General features: G+C 55.2%; 2 protein-coding genes and 1 long non-coding RNA gene across 5 annotated transcripts in view; 2 read left to right on the top strand and 1 right to left on the bottom strand.

The window, feature by feature from the left end:
- The window catches only part of RFC2 (replication factor C subunit 2), a 35,484-nt gene extending 33,527 nt beyond the window's left edge, over positions 1-1,957 (top strand). Inside the window, exon 11 of the mRNA XM_039460740.2 lies at positions 1,423-1,957. Coding sequence (XP_039316674.2) covers positions 1,423-1,533 — 111 coding nt within the window. The 3' untranslated portion in view covers positions 1,534-1,957. The remainder of the gene's footprint in view (positions 1-1,422) is intronic.
- A 3,395-nt stretch (positions 1,958-5,352) lies between these two features.
- LAT2 (linker for activation of T cells family member 2) lies at positions 5,353-20,883 on the bottom strand. 3 transcript variants are annotated; one of them, XM_074390593.1, is made up of 13 exons: positions 20,704-20,879; positions 16,184-16,322; positions 15,128-15,167; positions 12,611-12,654; positions 12,405-12,453; positions 12,166-12,203; positions 11,833-11,868; positions 11,718-11,748; positions 11,014-11,069; positions 8,994-9,053; positions 8,619-8,759; positions 7,913-8,211; positions 5,353-5,437 (listed from the first exon to the last, which is right to left on the bottom strand). In XM_074390593.1, the coding sequence occupies exons 2-12, from the start codon at positions 16,275-16,277 to the stop codon at positions 7,931-7,933; spliced, it is 870 nt and encodes a 289-aa protein (XP_074246694.1). In that variant the 5' UTR covers positions 16,278-16,322; positions 20,704-20,879; the 3' UTR covers positions 5,353-5,437; positions 7,913-7,930. The 3 variants fall into 3 exon arrangements, with proteins under 3 accessions (XP_074246694.1, XP_039316675.2, XP_074246695.1); XM_039460741.2 differs by having other exon boundaries at positions 7,913-8,028; positions 20,704-20,843; XM_074390594.1 differs by lacking the exons at positions 5,353-5,437; positions 7,913-8,211 and having other exon boundaries at positions 8,497-8,759; positions 20,704-20,883.
- Positions 5,387-11,260, top strand: LOC141582481 (uncharacterized). The gene is made up of 2 exons (XR_012515334.1): positions 5,387-5,455; positions 7,935-11,260. It is a non-coding gene; the product is annotated as an uncharacterized LOC141582481 (long non-coding RNA).
- Positions 20,884-27,900: the final 7,017 nt, after the last annotated feature.

The following is a 27,900-nucleotide window of genomic DNA, read 5'->3' as shown; positions in this document are numbered from 1 at the left end:
ACTCCTGACCTCGTGATGCACTCACCTCAGTCTCCCAAAGTTCTGGGATTGCAGGCGGGAATTCAGTCCATTTTATCACTGAGAGGTAGCTCATCTGTGTGAATGTACCACAGTTTGCTCATCTATTCACCAGCTGGAGGACATTTGGGTTTACAGATTGTGGTGGCTGTGAATAAAGCCACTGTAAACATTTGCATATATGGATTAGTGTGAATGCAAATACTAAGTTTTTATTTTTCCCAAGTAAATTCCTAGAGGTTGAAATTGCCTGGGCAAATGGTAAGTGTATATTTTACTTGATAAGGAGCTCCCAGACTGTTTCCCAAGGTGGCCTAGCGCGTGCCTCCCACCAGCATTCCAGAGGAGCCTCAACCTAGCCACCACGTGGAGTGCTCAGTTTCATTTTAAAGCCATTCTAATAGGTGTGCAATGATCAGATGCTGTGGCTCATGCCTGTAATTCCAGCAGTTTGCAGGCCGAAGTGGGTGAATCACTTGAGGTCAGGAGTTTGAGACCAGCCCAGCCAGTATGGTGAAACCCCATCTCTACTGAAAACACAAAAATTAGCTAGGTGTGGTAGTACATGCCTGTAATCCCAGCTACTCAGGAGGCTGAGTAAGGCAGGGAAATTGTTTGAACCTGGGAGGCAGGTGTTGCAGTGAGCCGAGATTGCGCCACTGCTCTCCAGCCTGAGTGACAAGACCGAGACTCCCATCTCAAAAACAAAAAAATTAAAAAATAACCTAATAGGTGTGTGATGCGATCTCGTAGTGGCTTCAGTTTGCATTTCCTTAATTAATATCTGAGCATTTTCTATGTTCTTGTTTGCCATCCAGAATCAACTTTGATGAAATATCTTTTCAAATCTACCCATTTTAAATTTTAATTTTAATCTATTTATTTATTTAGAGAGCAGCCAGGTTTTGTATTTTTGGTAGAGATGAGTTTTCCCTGTATTGCCAAGACTGGTCTTGAACTCCTGGGTTCAAGTTATCCTCCTGCCTGGCCTCCCAAAGTCCTGGAATTACGGGTCTGAGCCACTGTGCCCAGCCTTTATTACTGAATTTTTGAGAATTCTTTATATAGTCTGGATGGGAGTTCTTTATCAGATAGATGTTTGGTAAATATTTTCCTCTAGCAGGGCCTTTTTTTCCTCCCACCTCGTTTTCTTAACAGTATCCTTGAAAGAACTACCAGCATCTTTTGAAGACATAAATTGAACTTCAGGTAAACATAATTCATTGCATCTTAGCATTTATTTTCCAGCTGGAGTTTGAATTCCTCGTGCTGATTTTGAACAAACCATTACTTCAGTTTGTTTCTGTTTTTATATTTTTTCAGTTCAGATTTTAAAAAGAACTTCCCCCACTTATTAACCAGATTTGAATGGTTTTTTTTTTTTTTTTTTTTTTTTTTTTCCAGGAAATTGGATACACTCATATGAAAATAGCAGAAGGAGTGAACTCCCTTTTGCAGATGGCAGGCCTCCTGGCCAGGCTGTGTCAGAAGACAATGGCCCCGGTGGCCAGTTAGAGCAGAGACTTCGCTGACCGACTTACAGGTGCCCTATCCTGAGATGCAAGAGCTTCGGTCTTCCGATGGGGGAAAAATGCTGCCTCAGGCTGGAGCCAGCATGACCGCCCTTTAAACTCCCATGGCTGGCTGGGCTTGGTGGCTCACGCCTGTAATCCTAGCACTTTGGGAGGCCGAGGTGGGTGGATCACCTGAGGTCAGGAGTTTGAGACCAGCCTGACCAACATGGAGAAACCCTGTCTCTGCTAAAAATACAAATATTAGCTGGATGTGGTGTCTAGCACCTGTAATCCCAGCTACTCAGGAGGCAGAGGCAGGAGAATCCCTTTTTCCCAGGTGGTGGAGGTTGCAGTGAGCCAAGATCACACCCTTGCACTCCAGCCTGGTAACAGAGACTCCATGTAAAAAAAAAAAAAAACAAAAACCAGTTACTAAACTCCCGTGGTTTTCATGTTTACTTGTGGGCCCTCTGAGCCCCTCCAGTGTTTGCATTCAGCCTCTGCCTCAGTGACGCGGTGGCGGGGCGGAAAGACCCAGAGAAGCTGAGGGCGGTGCCTGGTCGGTGTGCGAGTTGACATTTTAGCTGATTGAGCCTTGCCTTGTTTGTCGGCAATAAAGTGACCACGTGAAGCCTCGAGGAAAGCCAGCTTCCTGTCTCTGCCGGCCTTTGCAGCCTACAGGTAGGAAAGGCGATTAGATCATAGACCCAGAGCTCATCTTGGTTTCTTTTATTTTTTTCTTTTATTTATTTTTGTCACACACACTGCCTGGGTATGAACTTAGTTCATCTCAGTTCTTCAAGAAGCCTGAAGGGACCACTTCCCCGGGGTGCGGGCAGGGTTTGCTGTCATATCCTATTTAGACCGACTTCTCAGAGTGGCCAGGCGGTGAGCCTTTGAGAGAGAGTGGCAGAGTGGAGAGCCTTTGAGAGAGCGAGCCCTGGGGAAATGCTGTGGCGCCTTTCCTATGTTCCAGAGTGTGCCTTTCGCGCTGGCTATAGAATTCCCCAGAGAATTTCATATTAACTTGTAGAAATGCCTTTTTTTTTTTTTGTAAGATACTATTTTTTTTCTGTTTTTGATTTGTTTTGATTTTTGAGATAGGGTGTTACTCTGTCGCCCAGGCTAGAGTGTAGTGGGCCAGTCATGGCTCACTGCAGCCTCAGACCTCCTGGGCTCAAGTGATCCTCCCACCTCGGCCTCTCGAGTAGCTGGGACTACGGGCATGCACCACGATGCCCAGCTAACTTTTTAATTTTTTGTAGAAATGGGGTCTCACACTGGGTGCAGTGGCTCACACCCGTAATCCCAGCATTTTGGGAGGCTGAGGTGGGCGGATCACAAGGTCTGGAGTTCAAGACCAGCCTGGCCAACATGGTGAAACCTCGTCTCTACTAAAAATACAGAAAATTAGCTGGATTTGGTGGCGCGTGCCTGTAGTCCCAGCTGCTCGGTAGGCTGAGGCAGGAGAATTGCTTGAACCAGGACCTGGGAGGTGGAGGTTGCGGTGAGCCGAGATCACACCACTGCATTCCAGCCTGGGCTACAGACCAAGACTCCATCTCAGAAAAAAGAAATGGGGTCTTGCAATATTGCTGGGACTGGTCTCATGCTCCTGGCCTCAAGTGATCCTCCCACCTCAGCCTCCCAAAGTGCTGGCATTATAGATGTGAGCCACCATGCCTGGCCCATTTCAGTACAGTGGCTCATGCCTGTAATCCCAGCACTCTGGGAGGCAAGGCCGGTGGATCACATGAGGTTAAGGGGTTCCAGGCCAGCCTGGCCAACGTGCCAAACCCCATCTCTGCTAAAAATACAAAATTAGCCAAGCATGGTGGCGCACGCCTGTAATCTGAGCTACTCAGGACGCTGAGGCAGGAGAATTGCTTGAACCTGGAGCTGGGAGGTGGAGGTTGCAGTGAGGCAAGATGGCGCCACTACACTCCAGCCTGGGCGACAGTGAGACTCCCGTCTCACAAAAAGAAAGAGAAACTTGCTCCTGAGTTTGTGCAATCAGTCCTTCAGGGTGTGAAGTAACAGGCAGGCGACAGTTGGGTTCTAGATGTTTTTTCTGATTTCCTAATTTACCGTGATAATTTCTTCTCAAGGGAAGAATCCCTGGGCCATCCCAGAAAGACACCTGGACTTGGAGACCAAGGTCCCATCCGCAGCCCTAATGCTCTCAGGGTCTCATTATTTTTTTTATTTTATTTTATTTATTTTTTTTGAGACGGAGTTTTTGCTCTTGTTACCCAGGCTGGAGTGCAATGGCGCGATCTCGGCTCACCGCAACCTCCGCCTCCTGGGTTCAGGCAATTCTCCTGCCTCAGCCTCCTGAGTAGCTCGGATTACAGGCATGTGCCACCATGCCCAGCTGCTTTTTTGTACTTTTAGTAGAGACAGGGTTTCACCATATTGACCAGGATGGTCTCGATCTCTTGACCTCGTGATCCACCCACCTCGGCCTCCCAAAGTGCTGGGATTACAGGCTTGAGCCACCGCGCCCGGCCGGGTCTCTTTATTTTTATTTTTTGGTAGAGACAGGGTTTCACCATTTAGGCCAGGCTGATTTTGAACTCCTGACCTCAGGTGATCCACCCGCCTCGGCCTCTCAAAGTGCTCGGTTTACAGGCATGAGCCACCATGCCCGGCCGGGGTTTCTTCTTATTAAACAAGAGCTGTGGCTGTCAGTCCTTTAAGGTTTTGTGTTTTTTTTTTTGCTTTTTGAGACGAGGTCTCCCTCTCGCCCAGGCTAGAGTACGGTAGTGCAGTCACAGCTCACTGCAACCTTCTCCTGGGTTCAAGCAGTTTTCCTGCCTCAGCCTTCCAGGTAGCTCAGACTACAGGCATGCGCTACCAAGCCCGGCTAATTTTTTGTATTTTTTATACAGACGGGTCTTGCTATGTCGCCCAGGCTGGTCTTGAACTCCTAGGCTCAAAGAATCCTCCCGCCTTGCCCTCCCAAAATGCTGGGATTCCAGGTGTGAGTCACCGCACCCGGCCCCTTAAAAGGTTTTTTTTTTTTTTTACCTGAAGCAGGGGAAAGCAGACACGGGATAATCATGACTTTTAAACTAAAACGGTTTTATTGAGATGGTTTGGTTGGAGGAGACGCTTTTTCTGGCAGCATTTCTGACTCAGAAGGTCCCTTCAGGCCCACACTCTTCCCGTGAGACAGTCACATCACTGTCCAATCAGCTCCGCAGAGGCCAGCCCTGGAGCAGAGGAGGACTGGGGGCCGCGGCGAGGCCCTGCTGCGCTCCGTTCTGGTCAGTGCTTCTCTAGGCTCTAGAACTGTGCTGTAGTCCGTAGCAATTGACATTCCCACTGGAAGTTCATAAAGATGGCAGCAGCCTCATTTCTTCCTAAGTGAACTGAGGCCCCGAGGAAGGGGAGGGCCCCACCTACCCAGGATGGTGAAATCAACTACATGTAATGCTTTCTAAGAGACAAGACAGAAATCTCTAAATCCAGAATATTAAATATGGCTCCCCCTCTATAAGTTAACTGTCCAAGCTTATCCTTAAAAACCCCAGCAACCAACAGTAGCAATTAGGAATCCAAATTCATAGCAAAAAAAGGACACAGATACCAGTGTCGGAGAATGGTTTGGTTACGGGGACAGGGTGACAGCTTATCCTAAATCCTGGGCATCCATCATCCACACCCGGAGCCCGGTTACCCTCGGCAGCAGGTGCCTGCCCCGCAAAGCGACAGCTTGGTGGCAGGGCTGCAGCTCCCACGAGTAACTGTCCTTTCCCGGGCTGTGTGTCCATGGCCAGGTGGTCCTTCCAGGAGCTGTGATTGCAGTGGGCTTGAAAACTGAGTAGCTCTGGGAAATGGTCCTCGGAAGGCAGCGACAGGTCCGGGAGCGCAGCGGTCCCCTGTGCTCTTCGCCTTGGCTCCTGGAGTGAAGAGGAAAGGTGAGGTTTGTCTTGATCACTATTCTGTTCTGAGAACCAGAGCCACTGGTTTGGGGACAGCATTGAGCCTGCCTGCTGGCTGAGAACAGAACCCGTCCATCAATCACTGGGTTTCTTTTCTTTTTTATTTCATTTTTGTGGAGAACAGGGTCTCACTATATTGCCAAGGCAGATCTTGAACTCCTGGGCTCAAGCTGTCGTCCTGCCTCTGCCTCCCTAAGAGCTGGGATTACGGGTGTGAGCCACTGCGCCCGGCCTGCCTCCCTCCCTCCCTCCCTTCCCTTCTTCCTTTCCTCCCTTCCGTTTTGCTCTTCTTGCCCAGGCTGGAGTGCAGCGGCATGATCTCGGCTCACTGCAACCTCCGCCTCCTGGGTTCAAGCGATTCTCCTGCCTCAGCCTCTCAAGTAGCTGGGACTACAGGCGTGCACCACCACGCCCGGCTAATTTTTGTATTTTTAGTAGAGACGGGGTTTCACCTTGTTGACCAAGATGGTCTCAATCTCTTTTTTTTTTTTTTTTTTTTTTGAGACGGAGTTTCACTCTTGTTACCCAGGCTGGAGTGCAATGGCGCGATCTTGGCTCACCGCAACCTCCGCCTCCTGGGCTCAGGCAATTCTCCTGCCTCAGCCTCCTGAGTAGCTGGGATTACAGGCACGCGCCACCATGCCCAGCTAATTTTTTGTATTTTTAGTAGAGACGGGGTTTCACCATGTTGACCAGGATGGTCTCGATCTCTCGACCTTGTGATCCACCCGCCTCGGCCTCCCAAAGTGCTGGGATTACAGGCTTGAGCCACCGCGCCCGGCCGGTCTCAATCTCTTGACCTCGTGATCCACCCGCCTCAGCCTCCCAAAGTGCTGGGATTACAGGCTTGAGCCACCGCGCCCGGCCTACTTTTTATATTTTTAGTAGGGACGGGGTTTTACCATGTTGGCCAGGCTGGTCTCGAACTCCTGACCTCAGATGATCTGTCCACCTCAGCCTCCCAAAGTGGTGGAATTACAGGCGTGAGCCACCGTGCCTGGCCTCTTTTGTTTGTTTTTGTTTCAAGAGAGAGTCTCGTTCTGTTGCCCAGGCTGGAGTGTAGTGGTGCAGTCACAGCTCGCTGCAGCTCAGCCTCCTGGGCTCAAGCTAGACTCCCACCTCGCCTCCAGGTAGCTAGGCCTACACGTGTGTGCCACCACACCTGGCAAATGATTTTGCATATTTTGTAGAGATAGCATTTCACCATGTTTCTCACCCCTGTCTCCACTGCTGCCACCCCTGGCACAGATGGTACCCATGCCTGGGTCCTTTCTGGACTTCCTGTCCCCACTCTCCCAGTACCCATTTTCCCACCAGCCAGAGAAATTGAATTAAAATAAAAACATCCAGCTGGTCTTCTATCCAAAACCTTCCCATTGGCTGGGTAGAGCGTCTCACACCTACCCAGCACTTTGGGAGGCTGAGGCCAGAAGATTGCTTGCGCCCAGGAGTTCAGCCGGGCAACATAGCAATACCCTGTCTCTCAAAAAAGAAAAAGAAAACCAGCCAGGCGTGGTGATTCACGCCTGTAATCCCAGCATTTTGGGGGGTTGAAGTGGGTGGATCACCTGAGGTCAGGAGTTCGAGATCAGCCTGGCTAATGTGGTGAAACCTGATCTCTACTAAAAATGCAATGGCCTGGCGCAGTGGCTCACTCCTGTAATACTAGCACTTTGGATGGCCGACGCAGGCAAATCACTGAGTTCAGGAGTTCAAGATCAGCCTGGCCAACATGGTGAAACCCCATCTCTCACCACTGCACTCCAGGCTGGGTGACAGAGTGACACACTCTGAAAAAAATACAAAATTAGCTGGGCATGGTGGCAGGTGCCTGTAATCCCAGCTATGTGGGAGGCTGAGGCAGGAGAATCGCTTGAACCTGGGAGATGGAGGTTGCAGTGAGCTGAATCGCACCACTGCACTCCAGCCTGGAAAACAGGAGCAGAACTCTTATCTCAAAAAACAAACCAAAAACCACCTTTGTAGCCCCCTCCCTCCCTCCCCTCTCATGCAGGAAAACCCAAGTGCTGGCCCTGCCCGTCAGCCTCCCCCGCTCTGGCCTCCGCCTCCACTAGTCTCTGCTCAGCTCCTCCTCAGCCCCTGGCTTTGCTCAGACCCGTGGGGCTCACTCTACCCTGGGGCCTCTGCTGTCCCCTCTGCCTGGATGTCCTTCCCCCCGACGGGGTGAGGAAGGGAGGTCCGAAAGGCTTCCCTGGCCTCCTTAAATTGCAACACCCCGTCTTGCCCACAGCCCCCACACTACTTCCTGCACCCCCCCCCCGCCCTGCTTGATTTCTCTGCCGGACCTACCACCGGTGGACGTGCCCTGTCTTCCTGTACCCACACACGCAGCTGTTCCCTTGGACTGGGGGTCTTGCAGCCTGGAAGACCTCTAACCCCTTGGCCCACAGCAGCTGGAGAGCAGGGGCCTACCTTCCTTCTGGGTCTATCCTAGGCTTCTGAGACCGCCACCTCGTTCACGTAATCCGGTTCCCCATCCTCCTCATCTGGGCCGGCCGGGCCAGGGGATGCTTCTCTCTGGACTTGCCCTGCAGACCAGTGGGCAGACAGGTCATTGAGTGGTTTACGTGGACGCACCCATGACTGTTCCCCCAACTGGGGTGCCGGGCTCAGACCCCAGACTCCACAAAACAGCCTGTGAGAAATGCCATGCCAGGCAGGTCCTGGCCGTGTGTGTCTCCCGTCTGGGATTTGCCAGAGATCGTCCTGCTCTGAGAGAAGGTGGAACGTGTTACTGCGTGCATGCAGCTGGCGGAGGTTGCAGTGAGCTGAGATCGTGCCACTGCACTCCAGCCCCCGGTGATGATGGGGTCCTCCCTGCAGAGAGGGAGGATAGGACCCCTTGGCCCACTCCCACTGAGGCTCCAGGAGCCAATGAAGTCTCTGAGGATGCGCCCTGCCTGGGAGGACCTGACCCCACCCTGGAGGCCAGGGCAGCTGCCGAGGGCCGTCAGGCGGGGTTCAAGGTCTCTGCAGCTGCTCCTGCACCCCAGGCGTCACTGCGGGGTCAGCTGGACTGGCTGGAGGAAAGCCCCACTCAGCCCCGCCCTCCCAGGCCAGTCCCTCAAGCCTGCCCTAAGTGGGCCGACCATCCTGCGTCGTCCTCCCGGCCACCTACCCATAGCCCTCCTGGACTCTCGCCACTGACGGATGGATGCTGAGTTCTGATAATCCTCGGATTCCTCCTCCTCTTCCAGGGGCACAGAGGGACAGGGACTGTGTTCTCCGCAGAGGCCACCTGTGCCCTCCTGCTGGGCACCTGCAGAGAGGAAGGATAGGCCCCCCCTTGGCTCAGTCCCACTGAGGTGCCAGCAGCCGACGGAGCCTCCTCCAAGGATGCTGGGGGCAAGGCTCTACCCAAAGACACCCTGGGGATCCGAGAGCCTTCAGGCTTCAAGGTGGGGCGGCCTTTGATCAATGGGGCGTGCAGGGACACCTGGCCAAGTGGTCTGCTGCTCCCGGCCCCAGCCTGACCCCGGCTGGGCGGCCTTACCTGGCTCTGTCGTTTTCTGCTTGCAAATGAGCACATTCTCGTAGGAGTTGGCATCATCATCTGCAGGAGAGAGGGGAGTGGGCATGGAGCAGTGCAGACTCTGAAAGACCTGGCTCATCCTCCTCTGTCCTGCTCTCCCACCGAGCCCTAGATCTCTGGGTACCTGAGCGACCTCAAGCCTTCTGGAAGAGCTTCCTAATGGGCACTGGCCTGACACCCTGCAGGCTTTTCCCTGAGCTCTTTTTCTTTTTTTTTTTCTTTTTTTTCTTTTTTTTTTTTTGTGGAGACAGGGTCTCGCTGTCACCCAGGCTGGAGAGCACTGGCAAAGTCATAGCTCACTGCAGCCTCCAATTCCTGGCTCAAGCGATCCACCCCTCAGCCTTCTGAGTAGCTGGGACTACAGGCATGCACCACCATGCCCAGCTAACTTTAAAATTTTTGTTCGTAGAGAGAGTATCTCACTATGTTGCCCAGGCAGGTCTAGAACCTCTAAGCTTAAGTGATCTTCCCAAAGTGCTGCGATTACAGGCATGAGTCACTGTGCCAAGCATCCTTCTCTGTCTTCTAAGAGCCCCTTCAAATGCATTGGGGAGGGGGCACTTGGGGAGAGGTTTGCAATTCAGGCCCACGGTGGGTGGCTGGAAGGAGGAAGGGAGGTGGAGGCAGCTCAGAGGCTCATCTCTATGGGGCAATGGGGCAATCAGGAGCTCTCCCTAGAGCCACTGCCGGGAGGGGGCTGGACTCCTAGATAGCGCAGGGTGGGCTTGGGATGCTTTTCTTGGGGACCCAGGCTGGGTATGGCATCTCTCCTGGCACCCCATCTTGGCCCTGTAATGGGGAAGCTGGGCTCTGACCGATGCCTCGCCTGATGTCCATCAGTAACGACGGGGTCCTAAGAAATAGGCACTGCCAGCAGGGCGCAGTGGCTCACACCTGTAATCCCAGCCCTTTGGGAGGCCGAGGCAGGAGGTGAGGAGTTCGAGACCAGCCAGGCCAACACAGTGAAACCCTGTCTCTACTAAAAATATAAAAAATGAGCCAGGTGTGGTGGCGTGTGCCTGTAATCCCAGCCACTTGGGAGGCTGAAGCAGGAGAATCGCTTGAACCCAGGAGGCAGAGGTTTCAATGAGCCAAGATTGCACCATTGCACTCCAGCCTGGGTGACAGAGGGAGACTCCGTCTCAAATGAAAAAAAGTGGAGGTGGCAGTGGTGGGGGCAGAAGAGGACCCCCGAACACCTACGCCGGCACGGCCCAGGTGGGAGCCGGGCCCCTGCTCCTCTCAGCACGCACCGCCCACACTCACTCCTCTGTTGCCCTTTTATTGAGATGAAGTCTTGCTCTGTCGCCCAGGCTGGAGTGCAATGGCATAACAGCTCACTGTAACCTCCACCTCTTGGGTTCATGCGAGTCTCCTGTCTCAGTCTCCCGAGTAGCTGGGATGACAGGCATGTGCCACCACCATGTCCAGCTACATTTTTTGCATTTTTATATAGATGCGGTTTCACCATGTTGGCCAGGCTGGTCTCGAACTCCAGACCTCAAATGATCCACCCACCTCGGCCTCCCAAAGTGCTGGGATGTTGGGATTATAGGCATGAGCCACTGCGCCCGGCCTCTCAGCTGCCCTTTCTATAAAGCAAAAGCATTCAGGGCCCAAGGCTCTGGTGGTCTCAGCCTGCAGGGATTACTGTCCTTGGTGGGCTCTGGGCTCATCAGGAGATGCTCAGTCCTTGTTAGGGACCTGGTCTCCCCCGACCTCCCTGAGCCAGCCCTCTAGTTCCCTGCCCCTGTGGCCCACTCGTCTCTCCCACGCCCTGTGCCCACGGCTCCCTCACTGACCCACCTGCCCCCTGGCCCTCCTTGGCCCCTGCCTGCAGCGACAGCCTCCTGTCCACCCGCCCGTCTCTGCCACTTCACCTGAACCCGAGCCCAGCCTCCTCTCCTGCCCGGAGTGTGGCTTCTGTCCCAAGGTCCCACATCACTTCCTCCCCCGCCTCCGGCTTCTTCCTCCACCTCACCTTCGGGGGGCTTTGGGAACCGCCCCCAGTTGTAATACTCCATGGCAATGGGGTCTCTGGCCAAGAGAACAGACAGCACAGGTTTCCGGACAGGCTGGAGGGCGGGGTGGGAGGCCTCACGGGGGCGGCGAGGCCAGGGCTGCTCACACTATTGCTCTTTTTGGGGGTTGTGGGGACTCGGCCAGGATCTCCTCTCTGATTGCCCCACCCCCACGCCCTGGAGCCACCTGCTTTTTTTTTTTTTTTTTTTGAGAGAGAGTCACTCTGTCACCCAGGCAGGAGTGCAGCGGCGCTATCTCAGTTCACTGCAACCTCCGCCTCCTGGGTTCAAGCAATTCTCCTGCCTCAGCCTCCTGAGTAGCTGGGATTACAGGTGTGCGCCACCACACCCGGCTAATTTTTATATTTTTCTAGATTCGGGTCTTCACCATATTGGTCAGGCTGGTCTTGAACTCCTGGCCTCAGGTTACCCGCCTGCCTCAGCCTCCCAAAGTGCTGGGATTACACACCCCGTGTCCCAGAGCAGGGCCAAGTCCGGTCCCACAAAGCCAGGGTCACCTGAGAGTCAGCAGGGCCACCCAAGGCCTGCCTGCCAGAAGGAGGGGAACCTGGACCCCGAGTTCTAGGGCTAGAGGCGGTTCCTAGACCAGGAAGCCCAGGGCCATGCGGGCAGGTGGGGCAGTGGGAGAGGCGGGGCCACTCACACGTAGGCATCCTCCGACCCGTGTCTGCTTCCTGCGGGAGGAGGCGAGAATCGGGCCTGAGCCCCTGGGCTGCAGCCCCACCGTGGCCTCCCCGTCTCCCCGGGAGCCCACCTACCTTTGCTGAAGTTCTGGTACCTGGGAGATGCTGGATCTGGAAGAAAGCAAGCCCAGCTCATCACCTGCTCCCTGGCCCCGGCTTTCCACCCGGCTCGGGCTCCATGGTCCAAGGCGGAGCAAGGCGTTTCCTGGGTCTGAGCCTTTGCCATGCTCCCTGGCCCCTCTGTCGGGCATGTGCGGGTGCTCACCCTCCCTGGGCCAGGCCGCCCCGCCCAGCCTATGTGTCTCCCCTGGCCCCACAGCCGCCACTGCACGAGGCCTGCCCCCCGAGGTGTTGGCCTTAGTCCCAGCTTGGCTAGGCCTGTCCCCGTCCCTGCCCTGTGCCACTCACCCTCCAGGCTGGGGCAGAACTGCAGCAGCTTGTCCTTCCTGCAGGGAGGGGAATTGAAGGAGGGACTGTAGGGGAGAGGCCGCCAGGACACATCCCCCAGTCCCCTGGTGGGGCCGTCATAGTTGAGCCCTGGGGCTCTGGGGCCAGGGGAGGGAGGGAGCGAGGTCTTGGCCTGGGTTCACCACGTGGGGACCTCCAGGACCTACTTTTCTTGTCACATCCTGGGGGCTGTGACCTACCTTGCGGGTGCCGTGTCCGCCAGGGCTCCTGGCCATGCCTGCCCGACCACTGCAAAGCACAGGAAATGTGGTGTTGGCTGGGCCCCTCACGCCATCGCCCGTGCCCCACGTCAGGCTGGCCACGGTGTCAGGGCAATGGGGACTCAGAGAACTGAACAAGGACACCCCCCAACCCAGAGCCCAGCCCGGGACCCTTGGAGACTCACAGGAGTAGGTCTGGGACCCCATAAAGCTCTGTTGGTCCTCATGCCTGGAAACACAAAGGTTTTGCTGAGCCTGGGCCTGGCCTCCCAGAGCCCAGGGACACAGAGATGGGGGAGGTGGATGGGGACAAGGAGGGAGAGCAAAGGGACAGACCCGGGCGACAGTGGGGAGGAACTGCTGCCCTTTCAGGCCTCAGACTCTCAGCTCCCCCTGCAACCCCCATTCTCTCGTCCCTCTGCACACGGGGTGCCCACCGCTCACACAGGGCCCTGGGCTGGAGCCCCGCTCTCAGCAGCCCCATCCTCAACGGGCCTGCTGGGGGGTCCCAGGCCCCTGGAGATGGTCAGAGGGGTCTGTGGACAGGGCTGGGGAGGCAGCCCTGAGATCCTGGGGCATGAGGGTGAATAAAGACCTGCTCGGGCCCATCGGTGACTTGGGGTGAATTACTTCAGCCAGGAGTGACAAAGGCTGCCTCCCACCTGCTGGTACCAGGGGGTGTTTTCAATTCCTTAAAATAGCACACGCGGCCGGGCGCGGTGGCTCACGCCTGTAATCCCAGCACTTTAGAAGGCTGAGGCAGGTGAATCACTTGAGGTCAGGAGTTCGAAACCAACCTGGCCAACATGGGGAAACCCCATCGCCACTACAAATAGAAAAAAAAATTAGCCAGGCATGGTGGGTGCCTGTAATTCCAGTTAGGAGGCTGAGGCAGCAGAAACACTTGAACCCAGGAGGCAGAGGCTGCAGTGAGCCGAGATCATGCCACTGCACTCCAGCCTGGACAACACAGTGAGACTCCATCTCAAAAAAAACAGCACATGCTCTGGGGACATTCAAACCCACCATTTACTTCCAAATAACTGGCAAGACAAGTTCAAGGCTTAGCAGACCCAGCTAAGTGCCCAGCCGCTGCCTGGTCTTTCTTCCTTTCAGAAGAAACTTTGATTTTTATTTAGACAGCCTGTGCTCGTGTAAAAGGCTATCCTGGCCAGTGCGGTGCCTCACGCCTGTAATCCCAGCACTTTGGGAGGCCGAAGTGGGTGGGTCGCGAGGTCAGGAGTTCAAGACCAGCCTGGCCAAGATGGTGAAACCCCGTCTCTACTAAAAATAAAAATATATGTATTAGCCAGGCATGGTGGCGTACGCCTGTAATCCCAGATACTTGGGAGGCTGGGGCAGAAAATTGCTTGAACCTGGGAGACGGAGGTTGCAGTGAGCGAAGATCGTGCCACTGCACTCCAGCCTGGGCAACAGAGCAAGACTCCATCTCAAAGCCGGTTTTGGGGCTCCTCCGCTGAACCAAAATGGGTACCGGGCCCAACCTTCCAGGAGCTCCCGGAGGGCTGGGGCTCGGGGTGGCCTCCTTTGGGAGAGACCCTAAATCCACAGAGTCAGACGTGGCTTCCTGGGAAAAGCAACGCAGGAGCTGGGCCTGTGCTCACATCAGTCACTTCACGCTGGCTGGTCGGACCGAACCCAACCGAGGTAACAGATGGAGAGACAGGCAAAGGCCTTCCAGGGAGGGGACCCAACAGCCCCCCTCCCCCGACATGGGGACCTGTGGTGGTCTGGCCTTGACCATCTATGGCCCTGAGATCAATCATGGGGCCAGGGATGGGCAGGGCCTGAGGGAAGAGGGGAGAGGGGACGCGTCCGAGGAGTCAAGGGCGTGGGGGACGCTGGGGGAGGTCACAGGCAGGCCAGAAACCATGTGGCCAGAAAGGCGCAGAAAGGTCTAGGCCTGGCCCATGGTGAGCAAGGCTGGGAAGATTCTATTTTCAAATCTCACTGTGGTTTTTCAGTTGCAAAAGGAAATGAGGAAGGATGTGTGTGCGTGCGTGCATGCGTGGGTGGGTCATGAGTGACTGCTCGGGGCTGAACATGGGCCTCCGGGTTCTCTGAGCCTGCGGTCAATCATTCTATCTCTTTTTTTCTTTCTTTCTTTTTTGTTTTTGAGATGGAGTTTCACTCTTGTTACCCAGGCTGGAGTGCAGTGGTGTGATCTCGGCTCACCAAAACCTCCACCTCCCGGGTTCAAGCGATTCTCCTGCCTCAGCCTCCCAAGTAGATGAGGTTACAGGCATGCGCCACCACACGCAGATAATTTTTGTATTTTTAGTAGAGACGGGGTTTCTCCATGTTGGTCAGGCTGGTCTCGAACCCCCAACCTCAGGTGATCCGATCGCCTCGGCCTCCCAAAGTGCTGGGCTTACAGGCGTGAGCCACTGCACCCAGCCAGATGCCTGGACTTCTAGAGGGCTTCACAGGCAAGCAGAAGAGTGGCTAGCCCCACAGCCCAGGCATCCCCGCTTCCCAAAGCCCCCCCAACCCCAGCTGCAGCAGGGCCTGGAGAGCGTCTGGGCACTTCCTGTCCCTTCTCTGATGGCTAGGGACTGGCTAGAGCCTGGCACAGAGGTGTGAGTGAAAGGGTGGAGGACGGGGGTGCCAGGAATTCCCTCGGGGACACCCCTGCCCAGGGTACATGAATACACCAGGCTAGGGACATCGAGGTTACTCACAGACTTCTCTGCTGGTAGATTTTCTCAGACCTTTTTGCACCTGCGAAAACAAGCCAGGATTAGCAGGGGTCCAGGAGCTCCTGTGATCTGAGGTCAGGCACTCCCTGCGTGTCTTGTGTCCCAGCAGCACTTGGGGCCAAGCTGTCAATCACCAGCCACCTGATATTAAAGAATATTTGGGGCCAGGTGTGGTGGCCCCAGCACTTTGGGAGGCGAAGGTGGGAGGATCACCTGAGGTCAGCAGTTTGAGACCCGCCTGGCCAACATGGCGAAACCCCATCTCTACCAAAAATGCAGAAATTAGTTGGGCATGGGGGCAGGCGCCTCTAACACCAGCTACTCGGGAGGCTGGGGCAGGAGAACTGCTTGAACCCAGGAGTTGGAGGTTGCAGTGAGCTGAGATTGTGCCACTGCACTCCAGCCTGGGTGACGGAGCAAGACTGTCTCCAGAAAAAAAAAAAAAAAAAAAAAAGTAGGCCGGGCGCGGTGGCTCAAGCCTGTAATCCCAACACTTTGGGAGGCCGAGGCGGGTGGATCACGAGGTCGAGAGATCGAGACCATTCTGGTCAACATGGTGAAACCCCGTCTCTACTAAAAGTGCAAAAAATTAGCTGGGCATGGTGGCACGTGCCTGTAATCCCAGCTACTCAGGAGGCTGAGGCAGGAGAATTGCCTGAACCCAGGAGGCGGAGGTTGCGGTGAGCCGAGATCGCGCCATTGCACTCCAGCCTGGATAACAAGAGCGAAACTCCGTCTCAAAAAAAAAAAAAAAAAAAAAGTATTTGCTCAGAGTAGAGGTTGGAAAAGCGGACGCCACAGGCAGCCCCGTTTCCCCTCCTTGGGGTCAATTTCTCTGGCCCAAGACACCGCAGCTGACCCAGCAAAGCCAGCGCCCCAGGTGCACGTGACCATTGTCTTCAGGGGGCAGTTTATGGGTTCAGGGGTCACTTCAGGAGGGTCATCGGCCTCTTCTGACCGCAGCTGGGTCTGGGCTGACGGGGTCTCTGGGATGCACCGCCCATGCTTCTCTCCAGCACGCCCCGGGCCCCCGCCTACCTAGACGTGAGCAGCGCGCACACAGGCTGGCCGCCACCCCCAGCAGCACCAGCAGTGCAGCCCCGGGCCACAGCAGTTCAGTCCCTGGGCTCATGCCGGCTCCTGGTGTCACCTCCTGTGGTTCTGAGATGGGGGGTGCCTGTGAGCAAGGGAACCCGTTTTCAGGAATCCCACCTCATGCCCCCACTGTACCGGAACAGTCACATCGCTGAGTCCAGGCTGTGGAAACACCACCTCCCCTTCTGGCGTCTGGCCCAGCCCAGCATCACCCTTGATAAATGCTGCAAGGTTCTGGGGGCCCACAAGATACCCCCACGTGCACAGCCGCAGCCCTACACACAGCCTCACTTAATCCAGACAACCGCCCTTTGAAGGTCAAGTTCACTGCCTTTCACAAATCTAGAAACTGAAGCCAGAGAGCTCACGTCTGCTAAGTGGAAAGACGGGATTCAGGCCGTAGCATCCTGCCCCAAACCCTGGCTCTGCCCATCACATCCGTTCCTCTAGTAAACCCACCCTGGCTCCTGGGGGTGACAGTCACAGTCTGTGGCCACTGCCCATGCAGAAGCACCCGGAAGCCCCCACTCATCCCAGGGCAACTCAGGGCTCCTCTCTGCCCACCTCCTGCCTGGGGGTCCCCCTGAGGCCCACCCAAGACCTGGGAATGGGACTTCCATTCCTGAAACAACTGCAAGCCCAGATTCTGCCTGTGGTGAGAGCTGGGAGGAGGGGAGTCAGGGAAGGCTTCTTGGAGGAAGTGGCCCAAGAGCATGAGGTGGAGAAAGGTAGGCTGCACGCACTGGCTCACACCTCTAATCCCAGCACTTTGGGAGGCTGAGGTGGGCGGATCACAGGGTCAGGAGATGGAGACCATCCTGGCCAACATGGTGAAACCCTGTCTCTGCTAAAAATACAAAACAATTGTTGGAGCGTGGTGGCTGGCGCCGGTAGTCCCAGCTACTCGGGAGGCTGAGGCAGGAGAATTGCTTGAACCCAGGAGGCGGAGATGGCAGTGAGCTGAGATTGTGCCACTCCGCTACAGCCTGGGCGACAGTGCGAGATTCTGTCTCAAAAGAAAAGAAAAGAAAAAGTTGATCCGCAGAGGGATGAGGCCCAGGGCCCTGCTGCAGGTGTCTGGAGGGGATGCCAAGGCTGGGCTGGAGACTCGACGTTGTAGGGAGGGGGCCTGAATCCCTGGCTGGCACCTGGCCGGCTGGCTTCTTGGTCTGTGACTGGTCCCAGCCTTGAAACCTCAGCGTGATGACCAGGCCTCAGCAGACACATGCACACCACACACCGAGGCCTGGTGGATGGAAGCGCAGCCCTCTCGAGTGGGCTTCCAAGAACTGTTGCAACCATAAACAGCCCCAGGCCAGGCGCAGTGGCTCACGCCTGTAATCCCAGCACTTTGGGAGGCTGAGGCGGGGAGGATCCCTTGAGGTCAAGAGTTTGCGACCAGCCTGGGCAACACTGTGAAATTCCATCTCTACAAAAAATACAAAAGAAAATAGCCAGGCACGGTGGTGTGTGCCTGTCGTCCCGCTACTTGGGAGGCTGAGGCGGGAGGATCACTTGAGCCCAGGGATGTTGAGGCTGCAGTGAGCTGTGATTGTGTCACTGCACTCCAGCCTGAGCAGTAGAGGAGACTTTATTTCAAAAAATAAGGAGACCTGGTCCCCTGGAGATGGCCAGGGACCGAGTTGAGGGTGGTGGGGTCTCGGAAGGGGCCGGGCATGGCAGGCATTTGTGGAGCCAGCACTCCTGAGTGTCCACCCTGCTTCCACTGTGCGCGTCCCGTCCTGGCCACCAGTGAGGGCTTCTCCCCACCCCACAGCTGGGGAAGATGAGGCTGGGAGCAGTAAACAGTATTTCCAGCCGGGCGAGGTGGCTCACGCCTGTAATCCCACCACGTTGGGAGGCCGAGGTGGGCAGATCACAAGGTCAGGAGTTCTAGACCATCCTGGTGAAACCTTGTCTCTACTAAAAATACAACAAATAGCCAGGCGTGGTGGGGGCCCCCTGTAGTCCCAGCTACTCGGGAGACTGAGGCAGGAGAATCGCTTGAACCCAGGAGGCGGAGGTTGCAGTGAGCCGAGAGCGCGCCATTGCACTCCAGCCTGGGTGAAAGGATCAAGACGTCGTCTCAAAAAAAAAAAAAAAAAAAAAAGGAGGCTCTCCCGGCTGCCTACCTCCTGCCTTGGGTTCCCCCTGAGGCCCACCAGGACCCGGGTTGTCCGGCTTGAAAGCTGCGTGGCCTTGGACAAGCCTCAGGACCTCCCTGGACTTCCCAAATCCCTGCGGAAAGATGAGTCACCACCTCCGTGTAACCCTGAGCCACCGTCGGGCCCATCACAGAGAAGCCACCGGGCCTCCCGGCAAAAGCCAAGTGAGTCAGTGGGGACACGTGAATTTCCCACCGTGTGACTGGCACGACCCAGGTCACCCCGGGAGGTGGTCCGAGGAAGCTCCGCTGTCTCCTCCCGGGACCCGCCTGGGCACTGCCCTTCTCCCTCACCGAACCTCAACCTGCCTCAGCGCCCCCAACCCAGGGTGCGCCCCAACCCCTCCAGCATGGCCCAGGTTCATCCCAGGCTTGTGGGGTTGGGGGGAGGACTCATGGGACCAGATCTTGCCTGTGCCTGGGGCCCCCCAGCCTCAGGTTTCTCATCCACAAAATGGGGTCGGGCTGGGTATGGGGGCTCACACCTGTCATCCCAACACTTTGGCAGGCTGAGGCGGGAGGATCACTTGAGGTCAGAAGCTGGAGACCAGCCTGGCCAACATGGTGAAACGCTGTTTCTACTAAAAATAGAAAAGTTAGCCAGGCGTGGTGGCGCATGTCTATAGTTCCAGCTATTTGGGAGGCAGAGGCAGGAGAAGTACTTGAACCTGGGAGGCGGAGGTTGCAGTGAGCCGAGATCGTGCCAGTGCACTCCAGCCTGGGACACAGAGTGGGACTCTTGTCTCAAAAAGAAATAAATAAAATGGGATCAGGCTGGGAGTGGTGGCTCATGCCTATAATCCCAACACTGGGAGGCCGCAGCAAGGAGGATCACTTGAGGCCAGGAGTTCGAGACCAGCCTGGGCAATGTAGCAAGACCCTGCCTCTACAAAAAAAAAAAAAAAAAGATGACGACGATGAAGAAAAGCACAGTGACACAAGCCTGTGGTTCCAACTACTCGGGACACTGAGGCGGGAGAATTAGGAGGTGAGACTGCAGTGCCCCAAGGTCGCACCCCTGCACTCCAGCCTGGGCCACACAGCAAGGCCCTGTCTCTAAAAACAAACAACAGAATTTCACAGTGGCGTGTCCGCCCCCGGCCTGAGTGAACTCTCTGCTGTCCATCTCTGCCTCCCTCTCCGAGTGTCTCTGTCTCGCTCTCACTTTTACTCTCCCGTCCAGGTTCTGAAAGCAGGTGGGGTGAGATGAAGGGAGTGGAGGGTGGGTCCTCGGAGGTCCCCAGGGGCCGGCGGGGCTGGGCGGGGTGGGGAGCGGGGAGCGGGGATCGCCGCAGACCACGGTTCTGCAGAGGCCAAAATAGCACGAAAGGGAAGTGGGCACTTTTCATATGAACAAAGATTGCGCAGAGCCGGCTTCGGGGAAGCTCTCGGGGCTGGGCTGGAGGAGGTACAGGGTCTGGGCCTCCCTCCCGGAAGGCCGCTCCGAGACCACCGTGCTCATCCTCCCAGCGGTTGGGGGCACGGGGGCGGGGGCGGGGCAGCCTGGCTTGAAGCCCTGGACGGCTTTAACCACTGGGCTCTTCTCTGGGGTCTGTTTTTTCTGTCGTCGTTTAGTTTTTCATTGTATTGAGTTTTTTTGGTTTTGTTTTTAAGAGATGGGGGTCTCACTGTGTTGCCCAGGCTGGTCTCCAGCTCCTGACCTCAAGTGATCCTCCCACCTCGGCCTCCCAACGTGCTGGGATGACAGGTATGAGTCACTGTGCCCGGCTGGTCCTGCTGCTTTTTTCAAATAACTTTGGGCTTCAAATGAGGCTGGCTGGGGGAAGAGAGAGGGGCAGGTGAGGCAGGGGCCTGAGCAGCCCTGGTCCCAGGGGCAGAGCTGAGGGCCAGCTAGGTGGCCGGGTGGGGAGGCGGGGGAGGGGGTCTCCACCCGAGCTGGAGTGGGACCCGGGCCCTGGCCTGCAATCTCACCATTTTCCCCTGGCCTGTGTGGGGGTAACAGTTCCATTTCGCGGATGAGGAAACTGAGGCTCCTGCGCCAGGCCAGCCACTGCTTTGGCCCTCACCTGCCCTCAGTCTCGGACAGTGAGGGGACTGCCGTGGGATGTCCCAAGGCTGTGCAGGCTGGACAGGCGAAGCCGAGGGCAGGAGAGTGGCCAGAACCCCAGAAACAAGCTGACCCCTGAAATGCTGCAGGGTCTGGTGCCAGGGTGGGAGTGGGGGCCTCGGGAGGGGGCGCTAGGCATCCAGGCCTCCTCCTGCCCCGCCCAGTGGGGCCAGGTACCCCTGGGGGATCGGGGACAGCCTGAGGACCCAGGCACCCCTGGGACAGGCTTACCTGAGAGTCCAGGGCTCCTCACCGCGGCCGCCCCATCCTGAGCCCGCACACCTGCTCCAGCCGATGCCAACACCGCCAGCACTGGCGGGCGGGCGGACAGGGCGGGGTTTCTGCCAGCCACTGAATCATCCGCACATCCGCTGCTCTGCCGGACAGGCTCAGCTACGAACGGGGTGGGGGAAGGTGGGGGGAAGCGGGCCAGAGAGGAGAGGGGGAGAGGCGGACAGAGAGAGAGAGAGAGAAGAGACAGAGAAAAGAGAGAAAGAGGGTGGAGTGGGGGGAAGAGGTGGGGTGAGAGAGAGACAGGGAGGGAGGGACCGAGAGAGGACAGAGAAACAAAGTGAGAGAGAGAACGAGACGATAAGAGATAGGGCCGGGCGCGGTGGCTCAAGCCTGTAATCCCAGAACTTGGAGAGGCTGAGCGGGGCAGATCACCTGAGGTCAGGAGTTCAAGACCAGCCTGGCCAACACGGTGAAACCTGGTCTCTAGTAAAAACATAAAATGAGCCGGGCGCGGTGGCACGCACCTGTAATCCCAGCTACTCAGGAGGGAACTGGGAGGCTGAGGTTGCAGTGAGCTGAGATCACGCCACGGCATTCCAGCCTGGGTGACAAGAGTGAAACTCTCAAGAAAAAACAAAAACAAGAGACAGAGCAGAGAGACACAAGAGAACAGGAAAATATGGACACACACTAACACACACACAAACACAGAAAGTCACACAGAGAGGAGGAGAGACACACTTCAACAGACAGGAAGCAAGAGACTGAAAGTGAGGTGCTTTTGCAGATGGCAGACACGGAGACACACACACTGAAAAGACACACACTAGGCCGGGCGCGTTGGCTCATGCCTGTAATCCCAGCATTTTGGGAGGCCAAGGTAGGCGGATCACCTGAGGTTAGCAGTTCGAGACCAGCTTTACAAATGTGGTGAAACCCCTCTACTAAAAATACAAAAAGAATTAGCTGGGCGTGGTTGGGTGAACCTGTAGTCACAGCTACTCGGGAGGCTGAGGCAGGAGAATCACTTGTGCCCAGGAAGTGGAGGTTGCAGTGAGCTGAGATCACGCCACTGCACTCCAGCCTGCGCAACAGAGTGAGACTCCATCTCAAAAACAAAACAAAACAAACCAACAATCTTCTTAAAATAATATATATATATATATATATATATATATTTTTTTTTTTTTTTTTTGAGGTGGAGTTTCACTCTTGTTACCCAGGCTGGAGTGCAATGGCGCGACCTCGGCTCACCGCAACCTCCGCCTCCTGGGTTCAAGCAATTCTCCTGCCTCAGCCTCCTGAGTAGCTGGGATTACAGGCACGTGCCACCATGCCCAGCTAATTTTTTGTATTTTTAGTAGAGACGGGGTTTCACCATGTTGACCGGGATGGTCTCGATCTCTCGACCTCGTGATCCACCCGCCTCAGCCTCCCAAAGTGCTGGGATTACAAGCTTGAGCCACCACGCCCAGCTTATATATATATATTTTTTGAGACAGAATTTCACTCTTGTTACCCAGGCTGGAGTGCAATGGCGCGATCTCGGCTCACCGCAACCTCCGCCACCTGGGTTCAGGCAATTCTCCTGCCTCAGCCTCCTGAGTAGCTGGGATTACAGGCACGTGCCACCATGCCCAGCTAATTTTTTGTATTTTTAGTAGAGACGGTGTTTTACCATGTTGACCAGGATGGTCTCGATCTCTTGACCTCGTGATCCACCCGCCTCGGCCTCCCAAAGTGCTGGGATTACAGGCGTGAGCCACCGCGCCCGGCAAAATAATAATAATAAATACCTCGATGGCCTTGGGCAGCTGTTCAATGGTCAGTAGCGCAAGGCAGTCCACCAACTTTCGGGATGTGGCTTCATTGACCTCAGGTGACAGGGCATCCTGGGCTCCGCAGGGGACCCTCTCATTCCGTTCTCACGTCTGTGTGAACAGCAGCCACGACATCCGCCCCAGGGCTGGACACGGGGACGGCGCTGGGCAGGAGTGGGCTGTGGTCCCTCTGCCTGTGCTGTCAGCCTGTTCTCCACGCCCCTTCTCGCCGGGAGCCTCATCTGTGCAGTGGGGTGATGAGACCCCCCAGGCTGGGGAGGAGCGGGGCTGTCCTGCCTCCTCCCAGCCTGCAGCTCCCTCTCTGTCCACTCCTCCACCTGTCTCTGCCCTGACCTTGCAGTCTCTGTGGGGCTCTCTCTGTCCCTGCCCCGCCCACCTGTGTCCCGAGTCCTTTGCCTGTGTGTCTGTTTTGCCCTCTGGGACTCTTGCTGTCTGACACCTGACGCTCTTTCTCTATTCTCTGTCCGCTTTTTTTTTTTTTTTTTTGAGATAGGGTCTCACTTGGTCCAGAGCTAAAGCTGGATTTGAACCCAGACGCCAAAGCCTGGCTTCCTCACTGGGACCCTCTGCCTGGCTCCTCTTCACAGAATGAGAACAAGCCTGCCTCAGTTTCCCTCCAGCCCCAGACTATGCACCTGGACTGGGGTTACCTGTTGTCTTTTTTTTTTTTTTTTGAGATGGGGTCTCACCCGGTCACTCAGGCTGGAGTGCAGTGGTGTGATCTTGGCTCACTGAAACCTCCACCTCCCAGGCTCAAACGATCCTCCCACCTCAGCCTCCAGCATTCGCTGGAACCCCAGGCGTGTGCCACCACGTAATTTTTGTATTTTTTGTAGAGACAGGGTCTCACTATGTTGCCCAGGCTCATCTTGAACTCCTGGCCTTAAGCTGTCCTCCTGCCTCAGCCTTCTAAAGTGCTGGAGTTACAGGCGTGAGCCACTGCGCCGGCTCCCACGGAACCCACTGTGTGTCCCACCTGCTGGTGACACCAGGGAAGAGCATGGCAGTCCCCTGACTCCTATAAGTCTGGCATTTCAGAACCTGGGCCCCCAGTCCTGGACCCCTCTATGCCTGGGTCCCTGCTCTGAGGTCCCACTCTTACCTTGGGACTGGATTTGGCCGGTGTACGGGACGTGGCCACGGAGATGGGTGGCTGGGCCCGCTGCTGCCACCTCGTGGACAAGGAGGGTAGCACATGCTCCAGGGGGATTCGGGACCACGCTTTCTTCCCGCGGTAGAAAGGGAACAAGCCTGCCTCAGTTTCCCTCCAGCCCCAGACTATGCACTCGGACAGGGGTTACCTGCTTTTTTTTTTTTTAGATGGGGTCTTGCAAGAATAAATTTTTAAAAAATACAAAAAAAAAGAAAAAAGAAAAAAAGAAAAAATAGATGGGGTCTTTCTTGGTTGCCCAGGCTGGAGTGCAGTGGGGGCAATCTCGGCTCACTGAAACCTCTGCCTCCCGGGTTCAAGCGATTCTCCTGCCTCAGTCTGAGTAGCTGGGATTACAGGTACCTGCCACTGTGCCTGGCTAATTTTTTATACTTTTAGTAGAGACCAGGTTTCACCATCTTGGCCGGGCTGGTTTCAAACTCCTGGATTCAAGTGGTCTACCTGCCTCGCCCTCCCAAAGTGCTGAGATTACACTGCTCCCAGTCTGTTCTGTTTTTTGTTTGTTTGTTCGAGACAGGGTCTTGCCCTGGAGTGCAGTGGTAAGATCATAGCTCACTGCAGCCTTGATCTTCTGTGCTTAAGTGATCCTTCCATCTCTACCTCACTTGTAGGTGGGACCACAGGCACACGCCACCATGCCTGACTCATTTTAAAACTTTGCAGTGATGGGGCCTCACTATGTTGCTCAGGCTGATCTTGAACTCCTGGGCTCAAGTGATCCTCCTGCCTTAGCCTCCCAAAGTGCTGGGATTACAGGTGTGAGCCATTGTACCCTCTCCACCCGCGCTGTTCTCACTCCCTGCTTCCTTAGCGGGCCTGGGCACTGGTAGATGCTGGAGGGGAATGGTCTGTGAATGGGCCTCGTATGCGGCTGGGTGTGGTAGCTCACCTGTAATTCCAACACTTTGGGAGACCGAGGCGGGTGGATTACCTGAGTCAGGAGTTCGAGATAAGCGTGAGCTGCAGGGTGAAACCTTGACTCTACTAAAAATACCAAAACTAGCCAGTTGTGGTGGCGCAGGCCTGTAATCCCAGCTACTCAGGAGGCTGAGGCAGAAGAATCACTTGAACCAGAGAGGCAGAGGTTGTAGTGAGCTGAGATCGCGCCACTGCACTCCAGCCTGGGCAATGAGCAAAACTCTGTCTCAAAAAAAAAAAAAAAAAAAAAAGGGGGCCTCACATGCAAAACGACCTTACAGATAGAGTGTGGTGTTTGGTTTTTGGAGATGGAGTCTCACTCTGTCACTCAGGCTGGAGTGCATTGGTGTGATCTTGGCTCACTGAAGCCTCCACCTCCCGGGTTCCAGTAATTCTCTCTCAGGCTCCCTAGTAGCTGGGATCACAGGAACCTGCCACCACGCCCAGCTAATATTTGTATATTTAGCACAGATGGGGTTTCATCATGTTGGCCAGGCTGGTCTTGAACTCCTGACCTCAAGCAATCCACCTGCCTCAGTTTCCCACAGTGTTGGGATTACAGGTGTGAGCCACCATGCCCAGCCAAGAAGTGTGGTCTTGCGCAGCTGGGAGACGAGGTCTCTGCACTGTCGTCCTTCAGATCCAGGACTTGCCTGTCATAGGGAAAAGGGAGGCATGTTCCAGCAAGACAATGAGAGGCAGCTCTCCAGAACCAGCAAGAACGCTGTATCCATCACAGTCTATAACTTGGGTGATAACATCAAGGCTGGCATGCTCTGGGCATCCCCTGAGGGTGGCTTACACCTGTAATCCCAGCATTTTGGGAGGCTGAGCCAGGAGGATCGAGCCTGGCCTGGTCAACATGGCAAGACCTGGTCTCTACAAAAATACTGTAAAAATTAGCCAGGGCCGGGCACAGTGGCTCACACCTGTAATCCCAGCACTTTGGGAAACTGAGGTGGGTGGATCACCTGAGGTCAGGAGTTTGAGTCCAGCCTGGGCAACACGGTGAAACGCCATCTCTACTAAAAATAGAAAAATTCTCTTGGCATGGGTGGTACATGCCTGTACTCCCAGCTACTCAGGAGGCTGAGGCAGGAGAATTGCATGAACTCAGGAGGTGGAGGTTGCAATGAGCCGGGATCGCGCCATTGCACTCCAGCCTGGGTGACAGAGCGAGACTCCATCTCAAAAAAAAAAAAAAAAAAAAGGGCCGGGCGCGGTGGCTCAAGCCTGTAATCCCAACACTTTGGGAGGCCGAGGCGGGTGGATCACGAGGTCAAGAGATTGAGACCATCCTGGTCAACAAGGTGAAACCCCGTCTCTAGTAAAAAAAAAAAAAAAAAAACAAAACAGTAGCTGGGCATGGTGGCGCGTGCCTGTAATCCCAGCTACTCAGGAGGCTGAGGCAGGAGAATTGCCTGAACCCAGGAGGCGGAGGTTGCGGTGAGCCGAGATCGCGCCATTGCACTCCAGCCTGGGTAACAAGAGCGAAACTCTGTCTAAAAAAAATAAAAAAAATAATTAGCCAGGCACGGTAGCGTACGTACGTACCAGGAGGTATGATTGTGCCACTAAACTCCAGCCTGGGGTGACAGAGTGAGTCCATACCCAACATGTTTTCTGGAAGCGATGAGAAGACAGTGTAGCAATCATGGGGACTCCCCCTATAACCAAAAAGAGTTCCTTTTTTTTTGTAGAGACGGGGCTTCACCATGGTCTTGATCTCCTGACCTCGTGATCCGCCCGCCTCGGCCTCCCACTGGGATTACAGGCGTGAGCCACAGAGCCCGTTTCTTTCATTTACCCTGGGAAGGGATCTAAACTGCTGATTGGCAATCAGGTCTTTCCAAAGGCCACCAAGAACACAGTGGGTTGCTGGTCAGTTTTCTCCTTGTCTATCTCAGCTGAGATCAGATCACTGCACATTTGTTTCCAGGGGTAACAATCGCCAGGTGCTGGGGGCCTGCGTCCAGAGCCCTGCAGGCTTTGCGTCCCGTCTTCCCTTTGGTTGTTTCTGATCCTCATCTCCTCCCTTCCCTCCTGCCGTCCTTCCCTCCCTCCCTCCTCCTTCCTTTCTCCTTTTTCTCTCCCGCTTTTTTTTTTTTTTAAGAGATGGGGTCTCACTGTGTCGTCCAGGCTGCAGTTCACTGCTGTGATCTCAGCTCGCTACAGCCTCAGCCTTCTGGGCTTGAGCAATTCTCCCATTTCAGCCTCCAAAGTACCCAGGGGTACAGCTACACACCACCGTGCCCAGCTTATTATTATTTGCAGAGATAGGGGTCTCACTCCATTGCCCAGGCTGGTCTTGACCTTTTGGACTCAAGCTATCCTCACGCCTCAGCCTCCCAAAGGGCCGGGATTACAAAGCCAACGTACCTAGCCTTCCCTTTTTAAAAATTTCAAATTTATTACCTGTATCCCTAAAGTTACCTAGGATATGCTTACCTTTTTTTTTTTTTCTTGAGACGGAGTTTCACTCTTACTGCCCAGGCTGGAGTGCAATGGCAAGATCTCAGCTCACTGCAACCTTCGCCTCCTCGGTTCAAGCAATTCTCCTGCCTCAGCCTCCCAAGTACAAGTAGCTGGGATTACAGGCGTGCGCCACCACACCTGGCTATTTTGTGTTTTTAGTAGAGAAAGGGTTCTTCCATGTTGGTCAGGCTGGTCTTGAACTCCTGACCTCGTGATCCACCTGCCTCGGCCTCCCAAAGTGCTGGGATTACAGGTGTGAGCCACCGCGCCTGGTCGTCCTTCCCTTTGGAGAGCAAAACTACTCATGTCGCAGAAAACAAAAGCTCAGTGCTTGCAGCCCTTGGCAGAACTACCGGATAGATGAAAAACTTAAACAGCTGCTGAGAGGAAGCTTAACCACCAGCGCAGTGCAGCTAGGGGGACGCCAGTGGGGATGGGATTAGGTCGGGCACAACAGGAATTGTGGTTTTTTACCATTACTTTCAATGCACGGCTGCGCCTGTAAATCCCAGCTACTCAGGAGGCTGAGGCTTGAACCCGGGAGGTGGCTGCAGTGAGCTGAGATCATGCCACTGAACTCCAGCCTGAGCGAGTGACACCCTGTCTCGAAACAACCACCACGAAAAAAACAAAAACAAAACAAACCACCACCACCAAACAGAAAAGCCTAGACCGTTCATGTTCAGGTGCGCCAACGCCAGTGCACTGAGGCTGTTTCCCCCCACCCCCCAACTCCATTGCTTTTGGTGTATTATTTTTAAAACTGTGATATAAAGAACACATGCAGGC

The sequence above is a fragment of the Saimiri boliviensis genome, chromosome 20 (genome assembly GCF_048565385.1).
Source record: "Saimiri boliviensis isolate mSaiBol1 chromosome 20, mSaiBol1.pri, whole genome shotgun sequence".
Classification (NCBI taxonomy): domain Eukaryota; kingdom Metazoa; phylum Chordata; class Mammalia; order Primates; family Cebidae; genus Saimiri; species Saimiri boliviensis.
Note: the sequence above shows the minus strand (reverse complement) of the source record. Positions and strands in the feature narration are given on the sequence as shown.

Bases quoted from the DNA above. Each gene is read 5' to 3' on its own strand.
- LAT2 (XM_074390593.1), bottom strand. From the start codon at position 16,277: ATGAGCCCAGGGACTGAACTGCTGTGGCCCGGGGCTGCACTGCTGGTG. The intron at 11,869-12,165 runs GTGAGTGGCACA...GCTTTCTTCCAG, and splicing joins GTTCTGCCCCAGCCTGGAGG to ATCCAGCATCTCCCAGGTAC. The intron at 8,212-8,618 runs GTAGGTGGCCGG...ACCTTCTCTCAG, and splicing joins AGAGTCCAGGAGGGCTATGG to AGCAGGACGATCTCTGGCAA.